General features: G+C 35.6%; 1 protein-coding gene across 1 annotated transcript in view; it reads left to right on the top strand.

Moving 5' to 3' along the window:
* Positions 1–10,756, top strand: part of smyd3 (SET and MYND domain containing 3) — a 199,490-nt gene extending 188,734 nt beyond the window's left edge. Inside the window, exons 11-12 of the mRNA XM_052153168.1 lie at positions 7,680–7,788; positions 9,540–10,756. Of these exons, the coding sequence (XP_052009128.1) occupies positions 7,680–7,788; positions 9,540–9,641 (211 nt within the window). The 3' untranslated portion in view covers positions 9,642–10,756. The remainder of the gene's footprint in view (positions 1–7,679; positions 7,789–9,539) is intronic.
* Positions 10,757–16,294: the final 5,538 nt, after the last annotated feature.

Here is a 16,294-nt window from a genome sequence, read left to right as displayed (position 1 = left end):
TTTATAAGCCATTTTTTAATTAGGCCTACTTCTAACAAACTGGTGTCAAGGTAAGTTCGTCTTTTGGCAAAAACTGTGACTAGCAAAGACTTTATATTTAACTTTACAATTTCAATAATATATTTTCATAGTTTTTATTATTATTGCACTCTAACAATGAGAATGAGAATGAGAATCGGCTGTGTTTACATGTGCTGAGATGTCATGAAAATTATGTGGCAAGGCAAAGAATTGAAATGTTCTTAAAATTAGACTTTTATCTTTTCTTATTTTTTCTTGTGGGGTTGATTATGATCTGGGCTTTTCTTAGCAGTTTTCATTAGAGTCACCCGTTTACTGGATGTGCACATTTTTGTGTAACTTTTCCAACTTGGAATATATTCAGTCCTGCCAACTAAAGCCTAATGATGTTTTTAAAAATTGCCACTGATATTTATAATTTAGCCTGCTTCCAAAATGCCATCCGGTGACGGACAGAGAAGCACATAATTCTGCATCAGTACTTCAAAGATGCACATTTCTATTCATAGGTGCTGCATAAAACAGGACTGTTATATTTAAATATTTATAGAGAATCATTTCTTATATTTACACTGTTACATACCCAAAAAGAAAGATGAACAGAGAACACATGCGTTCCTCTTTGAATTAAAAACATAATGTGGATAAAACTGTATACTCCATGGCATAGCACTGAAAACCATTGCAAACACCTAAGCAACCCTTTTCTTACAAAATCCAAGCATCCAGTTCACAGTTACTGTTGATTTAACTTCACTGACAACTTCCTTAAAGCTTCCTCTGTGAGGTAGAAGCCCTTCCTTTGTCCTCATCTCACTGTCATGACTAAGAAAGATTGGAAACCTAAACTTCTGCTGAATCCCTGCCAAAACTTTTTTAAGTCACAACACAGTTATTTAATTAAAAGCCTCTTCCGTTTTTCAGGGTCACAAAATATGTGTCAGCTGTCATCAGTTCAAAGGGGAAATGGGTGTGAAATTTGTGAGAGGGATTGTTTTGTGGACACCTGCAGCATTGCTTCTTAAAACAGTAAAAAAAAACACACACACAACTCCGAGAAACCGCCAGAATGTTCCGGAGGCCCAGGTAGGCATTAGTGACACTGAGACTACAGTGTAGAAGTCTGGGTAACAGAGAGGGCACAGACTAAACTTTTTACAGCATGCGGATGGAAAAGAGGATGGAGCCTAGCAGGATTGGATTGTAGTAGAGGGCTTTGTTATTACTCTGAGGGTTCAAAATGAAGTCAAAGGTGGGCAGATGAGGGATGGGGCAGTAAGAGGCGATTAACAGTAAGAGAGTCATAGGTAATGTCTGTAAGGCAGCTCTGTGGCAACTGAGCGATAATAATATAAACTATGTATACAAAAAACAGCCATTCTGCCATTATCGCTTCCACCATATCTTTTGTGGAGGTATGCAAATATACTCTCACCATCTTCCATTGGTCGCCAGAGTTTGCAACAAATCGCATATACATCAAGCTGAGATAGGAGAAATTATTTTAAATGAATGTTCCGGTTTCAATACAAGTTAAGCTCAGTCAACCGCATATGTGGAGTACTGTTCATTACCACCAAATTAATTTTGACTCATTCCTCCTTTTCCTAAAAAAAAAAAAAAAGCAAACATTTTGGATACAGTGAGGCACTTAATATGAATGGGGACCAACGTTAAAATACCCACGGTTTCAAAAGTCTAGCCACAAGACATAAAAGATATGCATGTAAATGTGATTTTAGTGTGATAAAATCACTTACTAACCTTTTCTGTGTAAAGTTATAGACAATTTTACAAATTCGTTACCATGACGATGTAATGTCACGATGTAAAACCCTGAAACGACTGTAAAAATTTAAATTTAAACAAATTTACAGCTCAAATAATACATGAGTTTTAACAGAAGAATTAATGTAAGTGCTTTTATAAAATGATGTGCTTCATATTTCTGGGGCGTAACCAGGAAATTACTTTTGGGTGGGTCTCAATAAAAATGGATGGGTCATATTATTCGGCCAAATTCTTTTCTTTCCAAATTTTCATTAGCAACAGAAAGGCGGCACATTCAAAAAGTTCTTTCACACTTTCAGAAAGCAAATTCTGCATTTTAATTTATTTTATAAATATTTGTTTGAAGTAAAATGATCTCTAATATTCTGGGTGGGCCTGGGTCTAATTTAGGTGGGCCCACCAGTGGCTGCGCCACTGCTTAAAACCCTGTAAAAATTGGCCCCATTCACTTCCATTTTAAGTGCCTCACTGCAACCCTTGATTTGTTTTTGTTTTTTTGCTGTTGATTGAGTTTAACTTGTATTGAAACTGGAACATTCCTTTAACATCAAATCAATTACTGATTTCACATTTAAGTCTAAAATCCATTAGAAGAAATAAAAACAAATGAGAGAATTCATTTTGAAATATTTGTCTTTCGATTGCAGACTTTGGTATTTTGGCAAATCTGAGCACAGTTTGAGAGAGAGCGTGTTTTCATGCACAAAACGCTGATAACCATTTCAAATCTGCTTATTCAAAAAAGGACAACTGCGTATACGTGATATTTAAAATCGTTAAATTATTCTCTGCTTTTGACTTCAAAACAAGCATGCACTCAAGACTTGTGCACAGTAGTGATTAGCAGGTAAAGATGCCGATAAATGTGACTACATACAATGCAAAATCTGGGTGATGGGCAAAAACCTATTTTTAAGATTTTCGCACTTCAGTTTCATAACAAAATTCCATCAAACTGAATTTTGTAATGTTTATCAAAATTAAATTAATAAAACATATTATATATGTAGTTTTTTTATTTTATTAAAATATTTTAATATTTATTAAAGATTACTCATTCAAGACTATTTCAATCTGATGGTATTTTCTTTTTAAATTGAAATCAGTAAATATTTGGTTAATTTTTATGAGTGCAGATTGTTTTTTGCTAAGGAAGATTATTTAATTATTTAAGATTTTTAAACATAGTCGTGTATGATCACTTTATATTCCAGAGGAGATACATTTGAGATATATCAAATGCATCTAAAAAGAACAAGACCTAAATTTAAATCTACATTTGTTCCCCATTTAATCTCATTGGGATTGAGGAGCAAGACTGCCAGGAAAAATAATTGGGAAGCAACAGCTACAACTGGAAAGTCTGTATCAGGACGCAGTGCTCAGGACAGCAAGGACTAGTACATCTGATCCCACACATCCACTGCTTTCTGAATTTGTAATGCTTCCGTCCGGAAGGCTGTATAGATAGGGATTCATTTTTATTTGGTTATGTAATGGTAATCATTTGAGATCACTGAGTAAAATTCTGAGACCATAATGATGTATTTTCTTATTGGATTTTATGTAGTTCTTGTGTGATTACTGTGTGCTTTGTATTTCTTCTGTGTCCGTATACTCTAATGAGAAGACAAAGAGAAATGTCCATGTCAGTGGACAATAAAGTATAAAGTAAGCACACTCCTATAAATGTTAAAAAGCTGGCTGAGTGATAGATTAGTTAGATTCATCAACTGATCATTTTATATGCATGCTTGCAATAATGGTAGCAACGTTATGGTAGTACGCTATGTTCACTCGATTGGTGCTGCACAAGCAGTGTGATTTGTGATTGATGTCACATTGACAAATGCATGTTTAATGCATGGATATGCACGCTGCAGATTACAGTGCCAAGGCTTTGTTAATGTGCTGTCATTGTCTGCCATGCAGATTAATGATAAAAAGCTATTGTCTTTCTCGGGCGCCGCACTCCTTTACAGTGCCAGAACAAGTTGCTGTTTGCCGAGGAGATAGAAATCACAATTTAATATTCCTCTAAAGTGATCCCGACGGAGATACAGCTCTTTGTTCTTGGTAATGATCCAGCGTGAAGATGAATAAAAAGGCTGAGCTGACGTTAATGGAAGCATTAACAGGTCGCTACGGCTCTCTGTGGCCCCTCCTCTGATTGTTGCTACAGAAACCAGAAGCGTGGACAATCAGGCTAGACCAGTGATGCAGAACTTTACAAGACATATGCTACCATATTTGTGTTCAGTCCAGTTGACTTGCGCTCGTTTTTGTTAACTTGCGCTTCTGGTTGTGAATGTATCAACCGATCTCATGAAAATTTGTACATAGTGTACGAGGGGGCTATTTCGTATGTCTCACACGATGTTGTTCGCATAAACTCATACGATTTCATCACGTGCAAATTCTCGGATGTCTAATGCGGAAGTAAGAGTGAGTTCTGCGAACAAGGCGTTAAGGACATAATAATTTTATGCCCTTACAAAAACCCAAGATTTTCCAATAGACTGCCATTGTTTTTTGAAGTCACACAAATTTCCACCCAAAACAAAATATGCACAAAAAAAATATATGTTTTTCAGAAAAGATATCAAGAATCTCTTATGCTGGGTCTCTGAGGGATTAACAAATATTCTGCCGATTTTAACATATAATACATCACATAACTATTGACTTACAATATATTGGCTTTTATAATGTCTTCGAACATGGCTCATCCAGTCAGATTTTAGAGCCAAAACTGTGCGATTAATAACACTAAATTAACATTGTTTTTGTTTTTTCTTGTTATGTAACCATTACATCTTTAACATTGTGCTCTACATGGAACAGAACAATTAAAATTGATGACAACCCCCAGATATGATGTTCCCCTTGTGAGGGACCCTTTTCCTAAAATATAAAGGGAACTATTCCTTTGCATATAAAGACCTATTTATAATGCATACAAAAACAAAATAGGAAGCATGATTTTATAAAGAAAACATTATAGCAAAATTACAGCATGGACATTCATATTGCCATTGTGCTAAAGCCCAAAGAAGAATTTGTATGTAAAAAAGATGTATTTGTAGTGAACTTTTCACAATACATATAGTTAAAGCAGCTTTACAGGAAATGTAAGTGCAGCGTAGTTCTAGCGGGAAGACTAGCAGCTGTACGTCATCGCACCATTAGCTAAGTAACTCCTAGCCAATCACATGTAAGCCATTGCTTTATAAGTCTGCTCACAATCTATCACATTGCTGTTTCGGTGTACTGACACGACAACCTCCTCCACCCCATCACCACCTGTTGAGTCCTGTCCTGCACAGGTGTAGGTTCCTCGCCCCTGCCTCCTATCTCCGGCAGGATCTGACGGTTTCAAGTACAATTTCTTCGGACCGCTAGATGGAGCTTACGTCAAAAAGAGACATTACATTCCTGTTTTATATTCATCAAATAAATGTAATCTAAAACTTTACTCAAATCTGCAAGTCTTCCTGATAGAAATATTGTCTACATCTTGCCGTGAGCAAGCTAAAGGCAACTACAGTTTTTCTGGCAGTCATATAAATATTTTTCAGAATATTGTTTCATATCCATCATACCAAGAGAATTTGTCTGCATGAAACCTGAATCCTCATTCTTTTCTTGTAAGATTTAAAGAGTATCTGATACCTCTAGACATTTTTACGATTAGCAAAATCACCGGGGTCATTCAGAAGAAGCTGAGGACCTCAGAGCATCAATCTCTGCTATTAGATGACCTTGACAATGACCAGCTTGTAACCCATGACAATAAAATTTGGCACTATGTGATGTCAGGATAAGTCCCCATAGAGGAATATTTCACAAAGCAAGTGCCCACAACTGTGTAGCCAGACATTAACTGAGTGTCTCCATCCAAAACCCTCGAGAGTTGAAGAACATATGAAGAACTGTATAGTCTATGAGCCAAACGTTGGTCATCATTGCTTTTACTGCCAAGGATCTGACCTTTAACTGAAAGTCAATCAAGGCCATGAAAGTAGAGTCTATAAAGCTGTGGGGAGATCATTGGGTTGAGTTGGAACTCAATTGAAATATAATGCAGCATCATATGTCTTTAAAAAAGTAGTTCATCCAAAAGTTAAAACATTTACATAATTTATTCAATCTCATGTTGTTCCAAACATGTATGATTGTGTAGCTCAAAACGCATTGCACCAAGTTCGACTTCTGTCACGTCAAATACCACGGATTCTTACATGTCTTGTGACCGTTCATGATGGATCAAGTTTTAGAATCGACAAATACAAAAGACATTTGAGAGCTACTCTACTTTTGAGAGCAATATTTTCAGTGAATAACAACTTAAATTTTGGTCTTTTTCGAAATTGGACTGGACATTTTTATTTAAATGGTGCCTTGTATGGCTTCAGAAGACTTTGAATGTAATGCACACGCCATTTGGACTATGTATATGGTGCTTTTATATCCTTTTTGGAGCTTGAAAACCAATGGTTGTTCAAAAACTTAAAATAAAAATTCCAAGGCACTCGAATTGTGTAGAAAAGTTAAAAAGCCTTTATTATATCATGGCTTTTAGAAGTAAAATTGGTGACAGATACACCTACGCATTGCGGCTTATGCCTTCGTCAGGGTGTGTGACACACCAAAGAGCACCGAGATTTTACACCCTGTGCAGCAATTCTTTTGCATTCTTTGCAGTAACCAATGGTTGTTGTTTGCTTTCGATGTAAATAAAAGAGCAGTGTTGCTATTCTGCTACTCATCTCCTATGTGTTCCACAAAAAGAATGAAAGTCATACAACAAACCAATATGATGATGTGTGTAAATAATTTTGGGTAGGTCATTTTTTACTGAACTTTTCCTTTAATATTTTCAAACTACAGTATGTCATAAAAATCATTCTAAATAGTCTCATGTTCTTATATTCCCAAGCACTTTCCTGCCAGTACAGGGCTTTGTGATGTTTATGTCCCGGGTTTTACAGTGGTAGACCATCAACTTCCCTCTGGTTTGCTCATCTCAGCATTGAGGATCACCCATAAGCCTGGCCCACTGCTGTTGGCTTAGTGCGTATGAATGGGGAATGTGGAATAAAGGCTTTTCTTTTTACTCTGCTGACAAGGAACATCACCCTCACGGTCCTGCGGCCAGAACACGCTGACGGTAGCATGTTTCCAGCCAGGATCACCACTATTAATCTGACATGCTCAAAGACCAGATAAAAAAAATAATACAAAGAAATGTTGCTTTCTTCTGAGACATGAAGAGGTGGGATCTTGCAGGATCAGTTCAGTTTGTTATTTTTTGTGTCTGGTTGAGTAGATTCATGGTGTATTTATTAAAAAATTCATGATGGCTTTCTGGAATATTTGTTTCTGATTGGTACTTGTTTCTGACTGATTCTGATTATTTTGGTGTATTGACCGGTCAACTATATTATTGACGATTGTCCGAGGATTTTCTACCAAGCTGTTTCTCTCATACCACTCTGCAATCTCTTTCCTCTCAATTATTAAAATTCACTACTTTAAACTCATCAATATTTCATTTTGATTTTAAGAATTCATGTAATAAATGATTTATAGTGAGATAATTTCACATTATCACGAAAAAAAAAAACAACCTTCAGGGTGATACAAGTTCCTCCGCTTTATGTCAGGTTCCTGATCACCCTGTCTGTGTTTATGTTGCAATAATGATCCGCTGACAGTACTTAATGCTTCACTAATAACAACTAATTATTTTGTTTACTAATAATGCTTCACTAATAAAAAAATAAAAAAAACAATGGTTTCATTAAGCCTAACATTGTTATGATTTGTTTTGCCAATTCATTCACATTCTTTGTCTCATTGCACAGATTCTACTACCGTGATCCTCATCCATCCAGAGCGGTGGAGCTTCTGCGGGTGGGGAAGCTTCAGCATTACCTAGGCAGACTGGAGGAGGCTCAGGGGAGCTTCACACAGGTCTGTTATCAGATGCTCTTTGGCCCTATAAACTACTACAGAGAGAGATCAGGACAGTAACGAGACCCTTGTTGGTGATTGGCTTCAGCTACTGCCCTGCATCCGAGCTTGCCAATTCTCTGATGTTGTCTAAACAATGATATAGATATCTCTGCACTGACTCCACTCTCTGTCTGCTAATGTCAGATAAGATTTTCCAAGTAAAAAGTTAGTTGGCGTCTGGCAGACTGGCACAAATGTCAAAGTAAAGACAAAATGTCGTAAAACTGCTTTAATATCTTGAAAATTATAAGATGTTGGCTGAAAAATGTAATTATGCTCATAATTTTTTTAGTAAATGGTCAGCACTTATATAGCGCTTTTTTAACCTTAGTGGTATTCAAAGCGCTTTACACTGCGTCTCATTCACGCACACATTCAAGCACACCAATGATGGCCAAGGTGCCATACAAGGTGCTAGCCTGCCATTGGGAGCAACTTGGGATTTAGTGTCTTGCCCAAGGACACTTCTGCATGTAGAGTCGTGTGGGCCGGGAATCGAACCACCAACCCAGCGATTAGTAGACAACCCGCTCTACCACCTGAGCCACAGCCGCCCCTGTTTGTAGTACAGTATGTACTAAAACCATAATCTGATAAATCATTTGATGTTTTCAGAGATTTTACAGTGATTTTATCACTGGTGGGGGGGGGCACGACACAAAGGGGAGTGCTGAAAATACACTTAAACATGGTAAAATCCCAGTTAATGTTTGGCCTCAAATTTGGCCGGTTTTGTAAAAGGGTGACAAAAGCAACAGCAATACAATTTTCAATGTATTTTTTAATTTTAATTTATTATTAATAATTATAATCATCATCTGTATTATCAATAAAAGTCAGTACAATCAATACTTCTAATAATAAACAATTCTTCCATCAAATATTACAATTTATTATCTTAACAGTATGCTGTATATGGTTGCTAAGCAACATAGCAAACTGGAGCTGTAATATATTAGTTCATTTGATGTCTGATTAACTGTGTGCATATATCAGCCTTATTGACTTGGAACATTGATCGTCCAATCAGCTTTTGTTTATAAAACATTTCAGCAAAATAATATTACTTAGGTCATTACACGTGTTGCGTCAGTTCCGAGATGAAACGTCGTCCACTGTGTGACGCTAAAATTACACACATTGTTGTGTGGTTCTATGAAACGTTTGTCTCACATGCTCTTCAGGACTCGTACCATGGTCATTTGCATCGCAAGTGCAATGCTCTATCGGTTGTATTGCCTTATAATGTCCTTTAGTAAAAGTGTTTTGATGTTATTGATAACATTGTGTGAGCAACAGAGTATGTACTTGTGAACTGATAATCTTCTGTTTTACTCGTGTTTGTGTGAAAGGAAATAAAAAGAACGTAGTTGTAGCACCTCTAATGTTCATTTTGCCAGGAAACTGCCGCCATAAGAACCACAAGGCACATTAACTTGATTCTGTGAGACCAGGTTAGATCTTTCAAATGTTAGACAAAAATGTGACATTGCAACTTTAATTACCTTTTAATTATTATGGTAGATTGTGTCTTTGCCACATTTCTTCCACTGAAGATTTCCCCCCTGCCACACTTGGAATGGCAGCCAAATCCCACCTAACCTAATGGCTGCTTTGTATCCATTTAGGTCTCTTTTCAAGCCTTGGCATGAATTTTCTCTCTCAGAAGACAGTTGTTTAACTCAACCATGTCTCCTCCCCATTCTCAGGCCTATGATATCATGAAGGTGACCCATGGGACGGAGCATGCCCTGACTAATGAGGTGAGGAGAAAACTGGCAGAGTGCCAGTCCGAGCTGGGTCGAGTCTAGCCTGATCTGTGCCATTGCATAAGCCTGTGTCATCATCGCTCTGCCAGGAGACCAACTACGCCAGCTTTGCCACAGACACCATGCCATTGCTCCAAATTCCTCCCTACACTTTCTTTTACACGTTGGCTGTCAATCAATGCTCCGCTATATTTGTTCTCAAATGGAATTTTTCTGGATGGTTGCATCGGCCACCTGCTCTTGTGCCGCTGTGCATCAAACCCAATGAACCCAAACACTGAATACTTTTTTCAATTTTTTGTACCAAGGGAGAGGGGGAAAAACAGCATTGCTTCCTGCAGTGCTTCTTCATTTCAGAAAAGAAAAGCTATTAATTCAAATTATTGTGTTTAAAAATGTTTTGCAATAATGACAGTTGGGTGCTGCTACCTGCCCAGCAAAACAGCTGTTTTACATCCATTAGATAAATATATAATAGAATATCTATTGAAATATAAGAAGAATTGGGGCACTCTACTTTTGCTTTAGACTACCATAGAGACTGTAGGTGTTAAATCTTATTAGTATTTAAATGCATCTTTCAGATTAAGAGGTGCTTAATGGAATCTCTTTTTTTAGTCACTGTTCTGGGACAAATATAGTTTGTAGGCTTGTGTCTGGTCACTCGAGTAATACAGTTATTCAAGAATAACATTTCATATTGCCCTTTAAAGATTGCTGTTTAGTCCTATTTCAAGGAAAAGTATTTACCAGATTGAAAGGTCTTACAGAATTGTAGACTAGACAAAGTAAAAGAAGAACTTTTTTGGATTTGATACATGCTGTTTGGAGAACCTCGGGAATGCCCATGAACACTTACCAAACAAATTACAGTGGGGTGGAGTAACTCTGGCAAGACTTGGCATTTGTTTAGATTTTATAAACATATTTCAACAGCTGCTTTGAATTTTCATGCTCTTTTTTACAATTTGTATTCTTGCAGCTCATGTAAGATACTTTGATGTGATATATCGGTCATTCCTACTATGCAGTATATTTTCACGGTCTGAATTTATATGTCTTAATATCCTGGATAAACGATTAAACTCACAATATTTAAAGTTCATGTGTCTAAGCAGATGTTACCAATTTTATCATGTCCCCGGTTGCTACTAATTTCTGAAATAAAATTTATTAAGAAATGTTCCAGGTCTTTCTACAATGTTTTTTTTTTTTTTTGTCTCTCTCAAATTTCTTTACAATATTAATCAACACTTTCATGGTTCCCATGCATCCTGGTAAACCTGGACATTTGTAATGCAGTTTTCCAGTCATGGGAAAATGAAATAAATACCTAAATGTCCTGGATAATAATTTTGCCAGCTGGAAAATATTTGAGTACAATAAAACTGTTTGACTGTGTCATTAACAAGGTTTTTATTACATGTACAAAATACACAAATTCATAATGTTTTGTCACTGCCAGCAGCTTCACATTGTTTAACTACATCAACATGTACATTCTCTGCTCATCTGCGGTTAACTCTTCTTTATAATGATGAAATAGTTTAACACAGCACTACAAATCTAAACCTTTTTACCTGTAAGAATAATGATGGGATGATGAAACAATGATAAGATTTTTTTTTTTATTCCAACATTGCTGTTATGTTAATTATTAAAACACTAAGTTGTAAATTTAAAACAATGACAATGGTCAGACCATTGAGATGTTTTGTAGTGCGGCCTTTATACCACTAGGTTGTGAAATAATTTTCAATAATTCAGAGATTGGAGACCAACTATTACCACTTGAAGGGCGGAATCACTGAGTCTAGTCATATTAATGTAATTATAGTGTGGAATATCATGGAAAATAACATTTGGGATGAAAATGTATGTTTGAATGCCCAATTAATTACAATAAAATCAGGATATGTCCAAGTGCAATTATTAAACAGCAAAAGGCTGCAATTAATTTAAATGAATATCTAATCGTCATGTTCTGTGCACTTCAAAGTGAATGTGTGAAGCTGGCCGCTGAAACACTGAAAACACCTCATCATGAACATCATGTGTGCTCTGTGTGTGTGTGTGTGTAGCTTTTTGGAGTTTAATAATCACACTTGGCTATGAACTACTGTCAAAAACACACAGAAATGCAAAAATAAAAGATTGATTTAAATGGACTCGTGAAATGGGGAAAAGACAACAATATATTATTACTGTATTTCAATGTAAAATTGACGGTAATTGTTATCTCGAGTGTTTCGGATTGTGCTGTGAGGAGTTTGTAAAAAAATCACTTCATTTGATAAAAATAATGCAATGTTATGATGAAAAATTCAATTAAGTAAAATGGTTCTATTTTCCTTTCATTTAAAGTTTTAATGAATTGATGTCATTAGACACCATTTTGATCATACAATTTTATTAAATGCTCAAATATGGAATTCTGAAAAAACATCCATCCAATAACCACAATATGTATCATGACCGCTTTATATTACACCCGTTGTGCACATCAAATGACCTGGAAATATGCTGGAAAATGTTGCATTGAAAAGAGTGTGAACCCTGAATTTCTATCCTGATAGTCTTTTGTATTATCCCTTTAACCTCAATGACATCATTCTCCAGGAAATTACATCATTTTGATGGGAAAACAACAGCACAATAAATCAGTAAGTATTGACCTTATTCAGCCCCGCATTTTCCGTGCTCCGCTCTTCCGAAATTTTGTCATCTAACTTCCTGTTTGTAATGAAGCTACTGAGAAGAGTTGATCAAAATGGATTATGTGTGGGAGCACAAAGTATTTTTCACCAAGAATCTACAGCACCCCTTTACTGCGTGAAAATGCTTATACGGTATTTTTTCTGTCAATCTAAAAACTTTTCGTTTTCTCCAACATCCGTGGAGGAAAATTGGACTTATGGAAATGTAGCTTTTTATTAATTACAATACTGTTTTTTTAAAAAAAGGTGGCGAGGGAGTATTCTATTAACAAACTAATCTCTATTATGATTGGATGTGTCAATGAGAGCACACTTTGAAATCTATTCGCCCCACTTATGTGTTAAATAGGGGTAATTAGCCCCTGCAACAGGGGGGCTTTTTAACCCAAATACTATCCTTTCAATTATTGGACATTGTTGAAAACATTTTGATTTATGACCTTAAACAAAACTGAAAATGATCAATAAATATATAATTTCATGGATTTTCATTAGCTACATAAATTTGCAAATTGCCTTAAAATCAACATTTAGATACCACACGCAAATATCTCATGGAATAGGAACATTTTGCCATACATAGTGACAAACAGGTGTTTAGGAAAGTATTGTGGTAGTTTTTTATGCTATTTAGTGTTTTGTGTGAAAATAAAATCAATGCAGCCTTTTACCCTGTGGAGCCTTTAGCCCTGTTGGGCCCTACTGCATAACAGGAACGGCCCATATTATACAACAAAGTCAGAATAAAACTCTCTTTTCTACGTGTAGTGGCATAGTAACTGCATGCCATCCATCTGGCCAAGTCAGCGCAGATGACATTTTTTCTTGTCAGTGGCCCATTTCTCCGGACATTTTAACACAGTTTGTTTTTCTAGTTAAATCTATTTAACCCTCATGAGGGACAGGATACAGATAGACAGGGATTATGTCTTATACCAGCTCATCTCCTCTCAAAACTCTGTGTCCACTAAAGCAAACAGCTTTTGGAGATGTTCTACTCTGACATGGAGATAGCATCTTATAAAAGTCATTCAGTTGGATAGAATGGACCATAAGAGGAAGTTGTCAGCAGTCCCATGTCTGCAGGCTTTACCAACTCATAACTCAACGCACTGAGCCCTTTGTTGAGCCCACAATGACATCATTTATCACTAAATAAGAATGGGACCAACCACTAACCTTGGCTGGAACTTCCAAGTATTGGGCAAGACAATTTTTGTCATTGTGATATTTTTATGACAATTAAGCACATTAAAAACGTATTTGTCTAATTTTAGTATCCAACAAAGACAGAAAAATCTCATTCTTATTGTAATGTGGCAAAAATCACATTATTATTACTGTAATGTGAAAATAAATATCCATTTAACCCATAAACAGGCAACGTGCACCACAAGATACATACTCTTTAGTTTCTTATAGTCAACCTGATCGTTGTGATCGTTAAGTCAGCCTGACCTAAATCCAACATGGCCGCTCATGGTGCGAGACATGCTGACTTTGTGATAATTAATTATAGATTAATATTACTTTTCTTCAGTAAAAACAAAAAACTAAATAAAACTGCTCATATTAATTGCGAAAATTTTCTAAAGATGTGTAATTCCCAGTGTGTGTATCCCCAGTGACATGTAGCCCGAATTTAGGAAGAAAAAAGGTAAATACACATTATTACACATAAACATTTATTACACTTACACAGGTCATACATGCAACCTTAAAGCTAAACCTTTCTCAGTTTTGTCACACACACTATGCACACACAGGTTTGTTTCACTATATTAGTGAGGACATCTCATAGACTTCTATTGATTTCATAGCTGGCTAAAGATATATTCTGTCCCCTAAACCTAACCCTCGCAGAAGCCTGTGCATATATGTAAATAAGCTAAGCGTGATTTGGCTGATTTATGAGCCTTTTTTTTTTTTTTTTTACTTGTGAGAACCACCAAAAATGTTTCACTATATTAGTGAGGGCATTTAAAAAAGAAAAATGGCACCCACAAGTATACACAAACCTGCACACACACACACACATTATATGTTTTAAAATAAGACTGAAAGTAAGAAACTCTTCATTTTTTGCACAAATGACTTTTTTTTGTACTTTAACAGTGCAGCGTATCCTGGATGATACAACTCATAAAATCCAAAATATTTCAAAAATTCCTTTGGAAATCTGTTAAGTCTAAATGAAATAAAAAATGACATGAAATGATTGTTTGTTAATCGTTTTCCACTCTTGATTAAGGGTTAAATTGTAAAGGATATGTGCGTTTCAATAAAGCACAAGTACACATTATAGTAATAATTGATGCATTAATTTACTTGATGTATTGCAGTTTCTGTGTTACAGTAATGAGTATTTAGGTGGGGTGCAAATAATGTAACTTTGCACATAATCTTAATTGTACAAAATTAGGCCTCGTTTTAGTATGCAAAATTGAATTTCTTATTTTGTCTTTCTTTTGGGTTTGGGGTGAAATATGACAAGGCCATTTCTCCCCAGACAACATGATTATAAATTTGTTATTGCTGTACGAGCCCCGTCAAGTGTAAGGCTTCTTTCTTTTTTCTTTTTTACTTAAAATGTAATTCTCTTTCATTTTTCTTACAATCTCCGGTGGTTCACTGATGTCAGGTATGATTTTCAATCAAAAACTGCTCTTGTGGTTGATGTCTCTTCATTAGTGGATCCACCTAGTAGACCTCTCAAATGGAGCTCAACGTACCGGTCAAAAGTTTTGAAACACTTGACTGAAATGTTTCTCATGATCTTAAAAATCTTTTGATCTGAAGGCGTATTCTTAAATGTTTGAAATTAGTTTTGTAGACAAAAATATAATTGTGCCACCATATTAATTTATTTCATTATAAAACTAAAATTAAATTAAAAATGTTTTTGAAATTGATGTCTTGGACCAAATAATAAAGAAAAGCAGCCAATAAGTGCCCAACATGGGAACCATGGCAAGATGGGAACTCCTTCAATACTGTTTAAGAAGCATCCCAGTGTGATGCCTCAAGAAGTTGGTTGAGAAAATGTAAAGAGTTCATGTCTGCAAATTTTAGGCAAAGGGTGACTACTTGGAAGATTCTAAAATATAACATAGTTTTGATTTATTTTGGATTTTGTTTAGTCACAAAATAATTCCCATAGTTCCACTTATGTTATTCCATAGTTCTGATGACTTTGCTATTATTCTAAAATGTGAAAAATATATAAATAATTAATTATATTAAAGAATGAGTAAGTGTTTCAAAACTTTTGACCGGTAGAGTATGTTGAATTAAAAACTATTATTGAATAAAAACAGACCAACTGAGGGTTGATTTCATAATTTTTCTTTTATAAGAAATCCCATTAAAATGCAGATGTTCCATGCAGCAATGTAAAGATGACATCTTTACAGAAACAAACGGTGCCCCGGTAGGAACAAAAAAGTTCAATAGTATCAGAGAGAACTGTATAACTAGAAAGGTTTTTCATTCATGTCTTGTGCATTACAGAGTGTATATTATACAGATTATTATTTTTTGTGCAGAATAAGGCAGATAAAATAATACAGCTTCCAAAACGGCCTTTATTTACATCAGTCCGCATGTCAAACAAATTTTCATTCAAGCTCCACTTTTCCCAAAGCACAAGAAATCATGCTGTCTGTTTCAGTATAAACATGAAGCAATATGTTGACAAAAGCTTATATCATATACAGTATATCTCACTCATAATGGATCTTTTTTCAGTTCTTGTCAGATAACTTGGCGAAAGGAGATATCTTAGATTTGTAACCATCTTTGTCAACATTAAAGCGCATTAAAAACAATATTATTTTCACATTGTACTTTATACCACACAATGTATTAGTTGAACAATCCACATGTGACAGGTTGTGGTAAAGACATATATTATGAATAAACATGAATGGTGACCAGGAGCACCTTGAAATCGTAGTGTCTCTTGTCTCCCATGATTTG

Source organism: Xyrauchen texanus, chromosome 22 (genome assembly GCF_025860055.1).
Source record: "Xyrauchen texanus isolate HMW12.3.18 chromosome 22, RBS_HiC_50CHRs, whole genome shotgun sequence".
Lineage (NCBI taxonomy): Eukaryota > Metazoa > Chordata > Actinopteri > Cypriniformes > Catostomidae > Xyrauchen > Xyrauchen texanus.
This window is presented reverse-complemented; position numbering and strand designations above follow the sequence as displayed.